The following is a 16,583-nucleotide window of genomic DNA, read 5'->3' as shown; positions in this document are numbered from 1 at the left end:
AACAAAAAATATTTAGGCCTAAATTTAAGATTTATGCTACCTGGTCTCATGGCATAAACGTACCTGGGTGCACTTTTTAGCGAGACACAAAATACGTACCAATAAGTACATATCACTGCAGTTTCCAAAATAAATGAACACTAGAAGCAGTAAAACTCTGACGCCTTTTATTCCTTTTCACACAAATTTACAGAGTTTCGATTAATAAAGCGTAATTTTGGCACAATTACTTGAAGAATATCATGTTATGACTTCAAAACAATGTTAATATGTTGGGAGATTTGAAAACTGATGCTTTTGAACGTTAGCCTCACACACATCCAGCTTCATATCTATGGGTTTCCATTGACGGTAGGTTTGTTCGTTAGCTCACGGAGTACGGAGACGGACTTGAGAGCTGAGGAGCTCCGGTTTTTATTACGTACTTGAAGCAACGTAATAAAAACACAGCCATACGTACCTATATCAACGTAAGAAAAAACATGCCATGGTTTACATATTGAACCTGTGTTTTAACGCCACTCAGTGGACATTTCTCTTTGAAACTGCGGCGAAACGTGCAGTAAGGTATGTAAAAATGGTCTCGCTAAAAAGTGCCCCCAGGTACGTTTATGCCATGAGACCTGGTTCGATTTATGTATTTGAATTGCTTCGCATCTTAATCCTCTTTGTCCTATGTGAGGCATAAGGCAGCATTTATTTCAATTGCATATAATAATTTAAATGAATTTAGATTAGTTTTAACATAAACTACATAGTTTATGATTAATTATTTGCATCTATCTGATTATTTAAAAATCATTTTTTAAAATGCATTTATTTATGCATGCATAAATTTGTTCATTGTGAAAACAATAATACTTGTTCATTTAAAACCAAGTAAAAACATGGTTAAAAAGTATTAACATGGTTAAAACATGACTAGCTGTGGAACAAGCAATATTCAATCAGTTGAAATGTATGAGATTTAATGATACGATTAATTATTTGATGATAAATAGAGTAATTATATATAGTAGCAAGCATTAGATTAGGTTTATACGTGTTTATGTTAAAACATTGTCATCTGAATGAATAGAAAAATTAAATGCAATTCAAATACATAAATCTTCAATTTAAGCCTAAATACTATATGTTTTGAGTGTAATTTCACACATTTAAGGAGAGGTCTTTATTAAAGGTTTTAACATGAACTGAGTCACGTATGTCCAAACTTTGGTTAACTGCACCTTCTGATGCGTCATCACCCTTAACCGTGGTGAAATCAGTGTAACCGATCATCCACAGTGTGTGTGTGTGTGTGTTGAGGTTCTTACCGTTTCTTCATGAGCAGCACCACGCCAAGGAAGATGATGACGAAGAGCAGTATTCCTGCGATGACGCCGGCGATCTTCACCGTGTGGTCAGTCTGTTTCTCAGGCTCCACCGCGTTGGGTTTGTGCGTTGCTGCGCCTGAGATCAACCAAAGGTCAAAAGGTCATACAGAAGATTACATGTCCATAACATGTCTTCATTCAGACTAGCAGAAAGAAAACAATGAAAAAGTGTTTATTTTATTGCACTTTATCTATTTGCGTCTGAAGATTTCAGTTACAATATATATCTTTAAAAGATTTTTCTCCACTTCAGTAACACTTACATACACCAACACTTAGAGGTTTATTCCTCTTTATATTCTGAAGGTTTTTACTGAGGGGTTTGTTCAGATATCATTCACATTGATTTATACAACATTTATTCCTAAAAACATGGTAAAAATGCAAATCTTTGAAGGCAAATTAGTTTTTTCTCCACTTCAGCAACACTTATAAATTCCAAAATTTAGAGTTTTATTCCTCTCTATATTCTGAAGGTTTTTACTGAGGGGTTTGTTCATAAATCATTCACACTGATTTATACAACATTGTACTCTTAAAAACGTGGTAAAAATGCAAATCTTTAAAGGAGGTGAGTTTTTATCTACACTTCAGCAGCACTTACAGTACATACACCAAAATTTACAGTTTTATTCCAATCTATATTCTAAAGGTTTTTACTGAGGGGGTTTGTTGGTATATCATTCACACTGATTTATACAACATTTTATTCCTAAAAACATGGCAAAAATGAATTATTTTCTGTCTGTTGACAGTATTTTCTGATTTATGGAGTGGTAAAATGAGAAATGTAAAATCCCAACACTAAAAGCCTTTAAATCTAATATGTCAACAAATCAAACAATAATTTTGATCCTGGCTTTATCCAGTGTTCAGATTTATGTTCTGGAAATGTCTGCAAATCAGTGCATATTTGATTAGATAACGCCACATTTCATTGTTGTCTATAGTTTTGATCTATATGCTTGCGTACAACTGAAAGTGTGCACTGATCAAATAAAATAAAGCAGCATATATATATATATATATATAAAAATGTACAGAATACTGATGACATCATTTCCTGCTGAGGGATGGGGCCAGAATCATCAGTCTGATAATGACAGAGAGCGTTTGTGATGACAAATGAGAGAGATCTGTGTGTGTTTAAAGAAACGTTTGCCTGAGAGACTTTATTGACTTAGAAATACATAAATTCACGTTTAGCTTCATACATTTAAAAAACTCAAACAATGAGCGCAGATTTCTTTCCTGTTTTGACATACTTCTTACTAAAAGAGGACACTGGGTTGGTGGAGGGTCATTTGGTTATTATCGTTAACTAAAAAATAAATAAATAAATAACTGAAATAAAATATATTTAAAAAAAATAAACTTATTTTATTTCAGCTAGTTACCAAGACAAAATTTAGCATTTTCATTTGGTTTAACTTAAAGTACTAAAATAACTAAAACTAAAATTTACATAAAAATGAATAAAAACTATGTAGACATTAAAGGAATATAACATTATAAAATACTAAAAATTTTAATTATAATGAAGATGGAAAATTGAAAAATAATTTCAAAATATTAATAAAAACTAGTGCTGTCAAGCGATTAATCGCATCTAAAATAAAACTTTTTATTACATAATATATGTATGTGTACTGTGTATGTTTGTTATGTATATATAAATACACACACACACATGCATGTATATAATTAAGAAAAATGTTATGTTTATATATTAAATGTATTTATATATAATATAAATTATATAAATATATACAGTACATGTAAATCCATGTAAATATTTTAAAAATATATATTGTATGTGTGTATTTATATATACATAATTAATATACACAGTACACACACATAAATTATTTAAACAAAAACTTTTATTTTGGATGCGATTAATCGTGATTAATCGTTTGACAGCACTAATAAAATCAACTACCAACAATACTAAAATAACACTGATCCTAGAGAGAATCTGATTGGTCAAAAAAATAAAAATAAAAACCTTGAACCTTTATCTAAGATTATGTTAGAGACAGACTATTAAATTCATCCACACACACATGCAGTGAGTGAGTGAGTGAGTTTCTGACCTGTTAGCTGATTGTCTCCAGCGGCCGGAGCGATGCGAACGTAAGGAGTGGTGAGCTGCGTCACCAAGATAGCGGCTGCAAGAACAAGATCCACATGCATGCAGAAAGACAGAGATAGAACCAGTGTGTGTGTGTGTGTGTGTGTGTGTGTGTGTGTGTGTGTGTGTGTGAGACAGAGAGACAGAAAGAGGATAAACAAACAGAAGAAAGGGAAGAAAACAAGCAGTTATTGAAAACCTGCACAACAGACACTCAAAAGCAGAACATGCAGAACTTCATCTTCAGACACGCTCATTTTTAATCCTGGGTCATCACGTCTCTTGTCTCTGCTCTTAATTTAACCTGGGTTAGTAATTAACCCAGGGTTAAATATGTTCTTATTTGCATATTTACAAGGTTAATAACATTGACTGGACAAGTGATGCATGTGAACCATTTCAGAAACCAAATCAGGCTACAACACTAACAGCATCCGTGCAGTCTGTCACTGCTGCGTCATGCTGATTACATGCATTATGTAATGTGTAAAATTTATCACATTTTCAATGTCTACTTGCACAGGTTAGAATGCCTACCTTTGGTAGCGACACGGACACAGTCAATTTTTGTCTCCTGAAAAACAAAAATAAATTCAAAATATCAAACATCTGAATGATTGAATCAAACAAATAATTATTTATTTTGGCCAACATTTGCTGTTTTTAAATGTGCTAAATAAATAAATATTGATTGATTACTTTGACTGATAAAATGATTGATACACAGTGATATTCATCCTCCTCCTCTGTGATCTTCCAAAATTAATTATGTAAAAAAAACTTCAATAATGGCAAACTGTTTTGAATATTAAATTATATTCTTAATTGAGTTTATATTATTTTATATGCTTAATTGTGTAAATATGCACTTTCCCATTGACTGTACTTTGTCTGTGTTATTTTTGTCACTACTGTAAAACATTTTAGAGCTCTGGAAAGGTTCTATATAAATTAAACATAATAATAATAATAATAATAATAATTAGTAGTAGTATTAGCATTATTATTTGTGGCAACAACAACAACAATAATAGTAATAATAATAATAATAATAATAATAATAATAGAACCTTTCCAGAGCTTTTACAGTAGTGAAAAGGGCAATAATAATAATAATAATAATAATATAACCTTTCCAGAGTTTTTACAGTAGTGAAAAAATTAAATAATAATAATAATAATAATAATAATAATAATAATAAACATTTATTATAATGGTTATAGTATTAACTATAATGATATTATTATTATTATTATTATTATTATTATATTACATTTTATTATAATTACTAAATTATGTTCTACTAATAATCTGTTGATAGTCCAACAGTACAAGTGTATCGTGTGCATCAGTCATCCGTGATGTTCACTGATGAAGTTCCAGTGGCTCCAGTGTTTTCTACAGGAGTAAATAACGCTTTACTCTTGTCAGCAGAATGAAAACAGTCCAGTAACTGGCTCTGCTGCTGCATGACTCCAATGATGTATATGCTGATATATTTTCTATGCCTGCTAAGCAGCTGCGGCATTAAAAGTGCATTTCAGCCGAATGCTGTATGTGAGCGTTCAGTACGAGCACCTGGAGCACGACTCGCTTTAGCGCCTGTAATCAAACTAACGTCTGACATCAGTCTTCAGCTACACAAACACCAACAACAAAGCACCGTGTTCTGCTTTATTACTGCTGTTCTTTTTAATATGCCGACTGCTGTGCTCTCTAGTTCTGTCAGTTTATCAAAGCCAGCATATTGTTATTGCACATAAACAGCGTTTCAAAAGACTGCAACTCTTGCTAGAGCATTCAAGCTATGTCTGTTAAAATTACCATCATCCTTTAGGTCTTTCTAAACAGCCCAGCAACCACCTAGCAACACAATAGCAACTACTCAGAACACTTTGGCAGTGCGCTAGCAACCACCACCAAAACCTGTGCAACAGTCTAACAATGGCCTGGCAACGGTCCATTAATCATCCAGAACAACCTACTGTAGCAACTACCAGAACCTGTGCAACAGTCTAATGATGCCCTAACAACACCCTAGCACCCACCAAGAACAACCTAGCAACAGCCTAGCAACCACATAACCTGTGTAAAAGTCTAACCGTTCCTAACAACACCCTAGCACCTATCCAGAAGAACCTAGCAATGACCTAGCAACCACAGAACCTGTGCAACAATCTAACAATGCCCTAACAGCACCCTAGCACCCAATCCCATAGCAACTGCCTAGCATGCATCCAGAACAACCTGGCAACACCTTAGCAACCACCAGAACCTGTGGAACACCATGGCACCCTTCAGAACAACATAGCAACACCCTAGCAACCACCATAACCCGTGAAACAGTGTAACAATCTCCTGCCCTAGCAACTGTCTAGGAACCTTAACATCACAGAAATATCACAGAAATCACACACACAACCTGCAAAAAAAGAGATATTAATTTAAATTAATTTAATTTCCCACAAAATATCTAAACATGCATGAAAAAATAAAAACACAAATTTACTTGCGAAGCAAAACTGCATAGCATATTAAGAGTTGTTTTCATAGCCTGTATCTTTAATGCAAGTGTATTTTGTCTGACTGCACTGGCGGATTTGTTCACTTGTATTAAGTATTTTAAAAAAGTGAAAAAAAAACACTTCAAAAAAAAAAAGAATTCTCTGAAAACTAGGCTTAATATCTTATGCAGTCAATTGATCTTCTTATAAGGAATTTTAGATGCTTTAACTGGAAAATTAGACGCAAACACTCATTAAGAAGAGGATTTTTTTATTTTTTCACAACAGCCCTGAACATCTCAGCAACTTTTCTGTTTCCAAGCAAGTCTTGATTGTTCTTCTAATCTTCAGCGTGTCTTACACTGTACGGTGGCATTTAAACACACACCTCCAGCTGTCCATTAGAGCCTAGAATGACCTTTGACCTGCTGAACAAGACTCACGACAACATAAACAAACACTCGTCATGCTATTATAAAGAAAAGCAAACACAAAAGTGCATTTAGCAGCACATCCTGACGGAACTGAAAGGCCTGATTTAATGAATTACAGCTCTTGAATAGACAGACACGAGGGCCGTCTTGGTAAGTGCCTGTCCGCATCCATCAGGGAGGCTAAAACACAGATCCTCAGTCAATTAGGACATCAATTACAGCCGCCAGCTCTTCCTCGGCCTTTTACAAGCAGCACGACTGTCAATCCAAACAGCATGATTTCTTTAAAAGCACGGTGAGAGGTGAGAGAGAGCGATGCATTAAAGGGGTCATCGGAAGGAAAATTCACTTTTACAAGTTGTTTGAACTGAAATGTGTGTTGGCAGTCTGTGGACACAACCATCCTATAATGACAAAAATCCATCGAGTACTTTTTTTTTTTTTTTTTTTAATCCCAATAAATGATAACCTCATTGTCAAATCAAGCCGATTTCGGATTCTTGGCTGTGTGATGTTTATGCTTTGTTTTTGATGGGAATGTGTCTTGTTTTCTAAAAAAAAAAAATTATAAATTTTGTTAGTTTTTGCTTAAAATGAGCAAAAATATCTGCCAATGGGGTAGGAAAAGTAATCTTAAAGGTGCCATAGGTGATTGTCTTCAGAAACATTTTTTGTTATTCTGGTTGAAAGTCTCTTCACATCCTGATAGCAATCATTAAGTTAAGTGGTCTAAATGTATTTATCTGTATTTATATATTCTGTGGAAGGTGTAGGACCAAGAAATGTTTGTCCTGAAATTGAAATTGTCTTTCCTACCTGCCTGTCAACGTATGTATTTGCATACCTCTGCGCACCCTGTTCGCGCAGACAGGATACGTCATCAGTGCGTTCACGCAGACAGAGCCAGAATGGCAATCAAACATCAACGACCCGATCTTCCTTCCTGGTATTGTAGTACAATATGTAGCCCAGCGCTGTTCCCAGTTCCAGTCCTCGAGTCCCCCGCTCTGCATATTTTGCATGTCTCGCTTTGTTAACACACTGGGTTCAGATGACCAGCTCATTAGAAGAGAGCTCCATGCATGAACTGTGTTCCGATTGACATGCTCCCTACACAGTGTTCATTGCTCTCTACTCCCTGAGCAGGGAAAATCCGTTTATTTCACTTCAGAACATTCACTCATGGATTTGCGCTGCTCCTCACACACAGACGAAAGAGAAGTGTGAAGTGTAACATAATATACCTCTGTAAATAAATACAATTTAAATTCAGGTCTGGCACACTTTAATGCCCTTTGTATGGAACATAAACGCTCGCTTTGAACTGGAATCATGGCGGAATACCTGGTGATGTCCACTTCGCAGGGCACTTATGACTTATGGTCGAACAGAACAACCGTCGGATTTGATAAGATATACATATGAAATTTGCAGAGCAGGGAAGGCGCGAGGACTGTAATTGGAAACCATTGATGTAGCCTATTATAGTAATTTATCTTTTCTCTGGCTGCTCTTTGAGCGTATGTGCGTTCAGGGGGTGTGGCTTTGAATGGCGATTGCAGGGAGGGTGCTATCAGTGCTATCAGGCTAAAGTTAGCATTTTCCGATATCTCCTACTGCACCTTTAATTCAAAGGCTAAACAAGATTATTTTCTTGCCTCATTGGCAGAAATTTTTGCTTGTTTTAAAAACAAAATTTTGATAATTTGTTTTTTTTTTTTAGAAAACAAGACTTACAATCTTAAGTCATTTTACCTGTCAAGTAAATGCATCTTGATTCAAGAATGTTTAGATATTTGTACTAGAAAACAAGACAAAAATACTAAGTAAGAAAATCATTTTTACAGTGCACCCCACAGAAGAGAGGGGCGGGGTCAGCAGAGCTCATTAGCATTTAAAGGGACACGCACCGAAACAGCTCGCTGTGAACACAGCTGTTTTTGACAGGGTAAAAAGGGAGTTGTTTTACACTACCATTCAGAAATTTTAATCAAAGTATGTTATAGACTTTTCATTAAGACCCAAAAGAATCATATCAACTTGTGGAAAATGGGCATTCGATGACTCCTTTAAGTCAAAGTGAGTTAATGCGAGCATCACGTGTGACACTCAAAAGCCTTCAAAAACGTCGCTCTAATACTCCGAGTGTTTTCTGAGTGGCACCTGTTCCCTGATGGCCTCTTCTGTGTGTTTTTGGAGATGTGGGTCGAGGTCGAGGCGTCCGGAGGGACTCTCTTCACCTCTGCTCTCTTTCTTACCCACAATTACCTTCCTCATCGACACGGACGCCGAGAGCCACTCGACGCGTGAATATCTGAAGCGCTTGACGCTGTCATGACTCTCAATCTCTGTCTGTCTCTCCCACAGCGTCCGAAATTATCATTCAACACTGCAAAAATGATTTCATTATGCAGTATTTGGTCTAGTTTTCCAGCACAAATATCTAAATATCCATTTACTGGAGAAGCAAAATGACTTATGATCTGAAAAATGCATCAAAATGAAGTTATGCTTAAAACAAGAGCAAATATCTGCCAATGGGATCAGAAATATCAGCTTAATTCAAAGGGAAAACAAATGTATTTTTCTGACTCGAATGGCAAATATTTTTCTGGTTTTAAACATAAACTCACTTAATTTTGATCAATTTCTCAGAAGTCAAGATTTGATATCATTGAGTCGTTCGCTTCTCCAGTAAATGCATCTTGATATAAGGATATTTAGTGCTGGAAAACAAGACAGAAATACTGATGAAATCTTTTTTTGCAGGGAATAAGTGCCAAATGCAAGTAAAAACCAGTATTGGCATGTAAATAAATAAATACATCTGGTAACTTTCTTAGGAAATGCAACCTCACATGGTTTAGGATTTTAATGTACATCTGAAGTTCATTCTGAGCTCAGTTTCCTCTTACAGTAGCTACATTTACATGCACCCAAATAATCCATAAAAAGCATTCATGTAAACACATCAGTCGATATGATAGAGTTCCATCCGAATGCAATTTTAAGACCTGAAATAATCCAATCGATAGCAAAAAGTTAAGCACCTAAACACTTGAATTCAAACATTCCTACTGTATATGTTCACCACAGACCTTTATAATAGGACCTCTGTTTACAAACTGGTTGCACAATGTAAACGCATAAATGTAAATGTAATATTTTGAATCATTTTTTTGTTAAAGTTTAGTCATTTAATCATTTTTTCTTTTTTAATATATCTTTATCATTTTTATACATTGCTATTTCAGTTTTTGATTTAGTTATGTTTAGTACATCAAGCTACACTAAATTTAAATTTAAATTGCACTGCAACTGCAAATATCTTAACATTCTGAAATCAAGACACATTTACTGGAGAAGCAAAATATATTAAGTCTTAAATATAAAAAGATATTAAGTCTTGTTTTCTTAAAAAAAATACAAATAAAAATTAGAATGAGACAAAAATATTTTTTTTATAACAATTAATTTATAACAAATATTTTATAACAATTTTGATCATTTTATTTTTTTCAGAAAACAAGGTTTCATATTTTAAGTCATAAATGTTTACATATTTGTACTGGAGAACATAAAAATACTGAGGAAGAATTTTTTATTTATTTATTTTATTTTATTTTTTATTTTTTGCAGTGTGGAACTAACTGAAAGCATGGCAACTAACAGCTACAACTCCAACTAACTGAAATTCATATTTCGTTTTTTTTAATATTTTATTTATTTCATTTAATGTTTATTTTATTTCAACTAATGATTTTTAATATAATTTTAGTTTACTACAGCGGTGGCCAAAATGATTAGAACAGTAGTATTGTCAGCAGCTAAAAATGGTTTTAAGTCAGTTATTTCTATCTTGTGTCAGTAGGAAATATCAGTTTACATTTCCAAACACTCATTTTGCTGTTAAAGATGTGATCTGATCATCATCATCTGTCTGGAGTGACATGAAGAAACAGAGCAAACTGAGACTAAATCCAGAAGAACTGTGTCTCTGCTTCAAGAAACCTCCTGCGAAGCTCCTGAGAAACTCTGCTGCGTGCAGCGAGGACAAAACCTGCTTTAAACACAAAGCATGCTCACAACACATGTGGATTTCATTTAGTTCATAGAAGTTAATTGTTAAAGAAAATCTATTTATGGCATTATTTTTGACAGCATCCTCATTTCACAGCATTTTTACACAAGTGCCTAAAACTTTTAAGTCAAGTCAAGTCACCTTTATTTATATAGCGCTTTTACAATACAGATTGTGTCAAAGCACTTAACAGTATCAAATTGGAGGATAGAGTGTCAGTAATGTATAATGATAAGATTAAACACTCAATTTTCAGTTAAAGGCATTTCATTATTGAATTCAGAGATGTCATTGTCTAGCTCAGTTTAGTTTAAATAGTATCTGTGCAATCAAATCGGCGATAATCGCTAGAAATTTAGTTTAAATTTCAAGTTTAACAGTACTGTAGCTTTGCAGGGAGCTTTCTTGAAGCGTCTTGGAGACGGAAAATGAGTGTTTGGAAATGTAAACTGATATTTCCTACTGACACAAGATAGAAATAACTGACTTAAAACCATTTTTTAGCTGGTGATAGTACTAGTGTTCTAATCATTTTGGCCACCACTGTGTCATAACCCTGATTTAAACAGAATTTGTGAATCTGGAGTCAGACTGATGGGAATGAAGGCATGTACCCCGTTGGCGGCGCTGACGGCCTGGTAGTAGATGCTGTAGCTCTTGTGAGGCAGCAGCGGAGCGTTCCAGTATCCGCCGTAGGTTCGGTTGTCTCCGATGGTGAAGGGCTGCGGAGATGAGACGCCTGCGGAGGGGAACTCAGCGCTGTAGTAGTACTGTGAGTTCAGCCCGCTGGCGTTGTGATAGTGAACCGGCAGAGGATAACAGCGCAGGATCTCCGCTTCTCCTCCACGAGCCCTTCGAGGACGCTCCTCTTCAACAACCACCTGATACACACTGAGAGAGAGAGAGAATAAACATTACAGGACACACAAACCATGCTTTTATTCAGCAAGGACGCATTCAATTTAATCAAAAGTGACAGTAAAGACATTTATAATGTGACTAAAGATTTCTGTTTCAAATAAATGCTGTTCTTTTGAACTTTCTATTCAACTGTGAATCCTGAAAAATAAAATGCATCACAGTTTCCACAAAAATATGAACTGTTTTCAACATTGATAATAATCAGAAATGTTTCTCGAGCAGCAAATCAGCATATTAGGATGATTTCTGAAGATCATGTGACACTGAAGACTGCAGTAATGATGCTGAAAATACAGATTTGATCACAGAAATAAATTACAGTTTAACAGATATTCACAAAGAAAACAGCTGCTTTAGATTGTAATAATATTGTTCTGTTTTACTGTATTTTTTGATCAAATAAATGCAGCTTTGATCAGCAGAAGAGACTTGTTTCAGAAATTAAAAGAAAAACAATTTTATGAGATTTACCCCACAGATCAATGTTCTGGAAGCTTTTGTGTTTATATTCTTAAAGTTGATTTTCATTACTGTAATGCTGATTTGATTTATTCATCTTTGTATCAGAGCATCAGTACTAGATTTTTGTTAAAACCATAAATTAGATAAAGCACAATAAATATTACAATAAGTATAAACTGAAATCAAACTCACAAACAACAGTTTTTTTATTTTTTTATTTAGTTTTTTTATACATGAGAATCTGTGGAGTAAAATATGTTAAATTGCCACGAGAATGAAAATGCTCCTAAAACTATATTAACAATCTAATTTTATTTATTTATTTATTTTGAGATGAAATATGAAATTGCTTGAGAGTAACCTAAACAAAGTAAATCAATTTTTTTTGTCTTGTTTTCTGTTATAAATATCTAAAACTTCTTGAATCAAGATGAATTTACTTTAAAGTACTTAAGATATTATGTCTTGTTTTCTGAAAAAAAAAAAGAAGTTATTTTTTGCTTAAAACAATATGGGGCAATGGAGCAAGAAAAATAATCTTGTTTAGCCTTTGAATTAAGATTATTTTTCTAACCCCATTGGCATATATTTTTGCTTGTTTTAAGCAAAAACTAAAATTAGATTATTTCCTTTAGAAAACAAGTCTTAATATCTTAAGCCATGTTGCTTGTCAAGTAAATGCATCTTGATTCAAGAATGTTTAGATATTTATACTAAAAATCAAGACAAAAATACTAATGCAGCGTGTGTATAAACTTCATTACAATTAAACAATTATATCATATTTAATTGTGTTTTTGCAATGCAGCGATGCATTTTATTATTTTTTTTCATTTATTTATTAGTTTTTTTATTATCATGGAAAAAATGTCACAAGGTTGTTTTTAATTTTGAGGTGAAATATGATATGAAAATTGTATTGAGAGTTACCTAATCAAATTCCCCTCATATGACAGAGAGTGTGGTTTGATAAAACCTGCTTCTCTGAGGTTATTCCTGTGGTCTCTCTTTCTCAGAGCTTCTCTCTCCACCAGCAGAATGAACGAGCACAGAGACGCTCATGTTTGCTGTTTAATCATGTATAGACGTAAAGGGCAAACATCAGAAATTCCCTGTGTCAGTTTGGGGAAGGGCCGCCGGGCCCCGGAGCATCGCGCGGATACGCTAGAGTGAACGTGGATGTTGAGCGACCATGACAAAAACACGCACAACAGCGGATACAAACAGAGCTCGTGTTTCACGCGCTTCACATGAACTGAAACAGAGCAGAATCTCCAGGACAGAAGCAGAGCTGCTAGCTGAATGTTGACTGATGCTAATCTGACCTTTGGGTTCGCTAATCTGTAATAAAGTCTGGGTTTGCTAGCAAAAGGTTATCTGTGAATATAAAAAGCTGGGTATATAAATATACTGGAGTTAATGAAATTACAAACTTCCACACCGCCTGCCCTTTGCTGCACTTTCTCATTAAACACAGAATAAACAAGCTGCTGGATGATCTTATATCTTTACTGCAGTACGTCAGCAATATGACCACAATCACCATATTCAATGAGATTAAACAAAAACACAAAACACACACATATGTATATCATTATAAAAAACACATAAAAACCATATAAAAATATACATAAATATAACATCTAAGCATGTCACACCACAGGACACATTCAGAAAGGATCATGCAATTATGAACATATTGTAAAAATATATATATAAAAAAAAAACTCTATATAAATGAAGAATCTAAATATTATAGCTTGTATAGATATTTGATGTTTATATATATATATATATATATATATATATATATATATATATATATATATATATATTTATTTATTTATTTTTCATAATTTTAAGCCACACAAAAGTTATGAAAGATATTTAAAAAAATAATGTAAAATACATTTGTATAAGCTATAATATTTTTTCATACTTGTATTTACACAAATTATACAAATACTATACAGATATATACAAATATGTCTATATAAGTTATAATATTGATATTTTTGGCACTTTTTATTTTGTAGCTCTTGTGAATATTATTAATAGTACATATTATAGCTTATAAAGATATTTTATGTTTTTATTATTATTTGTTTTTCATTTTCATAATTTTAAACCACACAAAAGTTATGAAAAATATTTTTACAAATCAAATATATGTATATAAGCTATAATATTTTTTCATACTTTTATTTACACAAATTATGAAAAATACATCATATATAAATATATCTGTATAAGTTATAATAGTTATATAAGCTATAATAGCTTATAAGTTATAAGCACTTGTGAATATTATTAATAGTATCATTAATAGTACATATATCTTATATAGATATTTTATGATTTTATTTATTTATTTACATTTTCCATATTTTAAGCCACACAAAAGTTATGAAAAATGTTTTAAAAATCATATAATATATTTATATAAGCTATAATATTTTTTCATACTTTTATTTACACAAATTATGGAAAAAAAACATCATATACAAATATGCATAATAATTAATAAATAATACATCAGTATAATAATGATAATATAGTACAGTATAATAAGTTATAATATTTACATTTTGGCACTTTTTATTTTGTATATTATATATTATACGTATGTGTGTGTGTGTGTGTGTATCTATATATGCACACAGAATGTGCATCAAGAACACACTCTCTCTCTAATTTAGTTTGAGCATCATTTTCATAGGAAATTATTAATACAGAAAAAATTCAGTGATATTATTTGAATACATCACTACCCAACGGGCATGCTGGGTCACAGCGATCTAGGCCAGTCCTTCAGTTCAGAGATGAAATATCATGTGATAAATTATTTAAGCCATTGAGAGCCAGCGCAGGTGAGAGGGGAAGTTAATTAACAGCTGATCGCAGACTCAGGTCAGAGTTCAGAGGTCAAAGGGCAAATCAGGGCCTCACTGGAGCTCTGTGCAGATTACAGATGAAGCAGAGACACAGAGAAGTGTCTGCGTGTGTGTGATACTCACTAATGCTCAGGCTACAGAAGAAATCATGAGAACGGCACACAAATAATGAGATTGAGAACCACATACAGTCACACCGCAGGAAATTAACCTCCTCATTTATACAAAATCAGTGCATGTGCGTAATATTTACATGCTCACTCCAGCAGAAATCAGTGGCGTTTCCTTTCTGAATGTGTCCTGTGGTGCGACACACATCTACTGCATCTAAATTATATTAAACAGCAAAAGCTTTAAAACTTTCTATAATTATGAGCTCATAAAATGAAACGATCATTTTTTTTTTTTAGAGAATTTAAAAAAGCTTTTGTCACACCACAAGGTAAAAATGTGATGATTTTTTTTTTTTATTAACTGGACAAAAAGAAACAGTGACAATATCTGAGGTATGAACCTTTCTCTTATACACTCAAATACTCAAGGTCCAAGGTCCACGCATCAACTGATCAAAGACATTTACTTTGAAAAGCTCTGATAGTTTAAAGGTCCCATGACATGCTGCTTTTTGGATGCTTTTATATAGGCCTAAGTGGTCCCTAGTACTCTATCTGAAGTCTGATTCCCGAAATTCAGCCTTGGTGCAGAATTTCAGCCACTACGAGCCAGTCCCACAATGAGCTTTCCTTAAGATGTGCCATTTCTGTGTCTGTAGCTTTAAATGCTAATGAGGAGGAGAGAGGCGGGGAAGGTGGAGGGTGGGTGTGTGGCCTTAACCAGCTTGCGCTACCATGCGCTAATGTTGACAGTGGATTTATCGCAATGGCTCATGCTTCGCTCGTTTGCAAGCCATGATGTCTCTCGAGAAAAAAAAATATTGCGCTTGCCTCGCTCGGTAGTAGCTCATTTTCTCATGGACGGGCAAAGCAGAGAAAGGGGAGGTAACCTTTCCCCGTATGACGACATAAAGGGAAGATTTCAGATTGGGCCATCTGAGCTTTCATTTTCTCAAAGACGAAGCAGGATACCCAGGGCTCGGTTTACACCTATCACCATTTCTAGCCACTGGGGGACCATAGGCAGGCTAAGGGAACTCATATTAATGTTAAAAAACCTCATAAAGTGAAATTTTCATGCCATGGGACCTTTAAGATGTTTCATGTACAGGCTATACATATGTGATCCTAGAGCACAAAACCAGTCATAAAGGTCAGTTTTTTGAAACTGAGATTTATGCATCATCTGAAAGCTGAAAATAAATAAGCTTTCCATTGATGTATGGTTTGTTAGGATTGGACAATATTTGGTGGAGATACAACTATTTGAAAATCTGGAATCTGAGGGTGCAAAAAAATCTAAATATTGAGAAGATTAGAGTCATCCAAATGAAGTTCTTAGCAATGCATATTACTAATCAAAAATGAAGTTTTGAAATATTTACGGTAGGACATTTACAAAATATCTTCATGGAACATGATCTTTATTTAATATCTTAATGATTTTTGGCATAAAAGAAAAATGGATCATTTTGACCCATAGAATGTATTGTCGGCTATTGCTTCAAAAACACCTGTGCTACTTATGACTACTTTTGTGCTCCAGGGTTACATATATGAATATTACATTTGTACTCAATATTCTATTAAACAGATAACAGATTTACTTCGTAGTCATCCTTAACCTCTGATATGTACTTCCTGCTCTGTTGTGTTTCTTTGT

The 16,583-nt window shown here is 33.8% G+C and overlaps 1 protein-coding gene across 1 annotated transcript in view; it reads right to left on the bottom strand.

Moving 5' to 3' along the window:
* LOC131525926 (receptor-type tyrosine-protein phosphatase mu-like) overlaps positions 1-16,583 on the bottom strand; it is a 256,453-nt gene that overhangs the window by 82,428 nt on the left and 157,442 nt on the right. Inside the window, 4 exon segments of the mRNA XM_058753934.1 lie at positions 1,317-1,452; positions 3,473-3,547; positions 4,048-4,084; positions 11,145-11,421. Of these exon segments, the coding sequence (XP_058609917.1) occupies positions 1,317-1,452; positions 3,473-3,547; positions 4,048-4,084; positions 11,145-11,421 (525 nt within the window).

Source organism: Onychostoma macrolepis, chromosome 02, assembly GCF_012432095.1.
Source record: "Onychostoma macrolepis isolate SWU-2019 chromosome 02, ASM1243209v1, whole genome shotgun sequence".
Lineage (NCBI taxonomy): Eukaryota > Metazoa > Chordata > Actinopteri > Cypriniformes > Cyprinidae > Onychostoma > Onychostoma macrolepis.
This window is presented reverse-complemented; position numbering and strand designations above follow the sequence as displayed.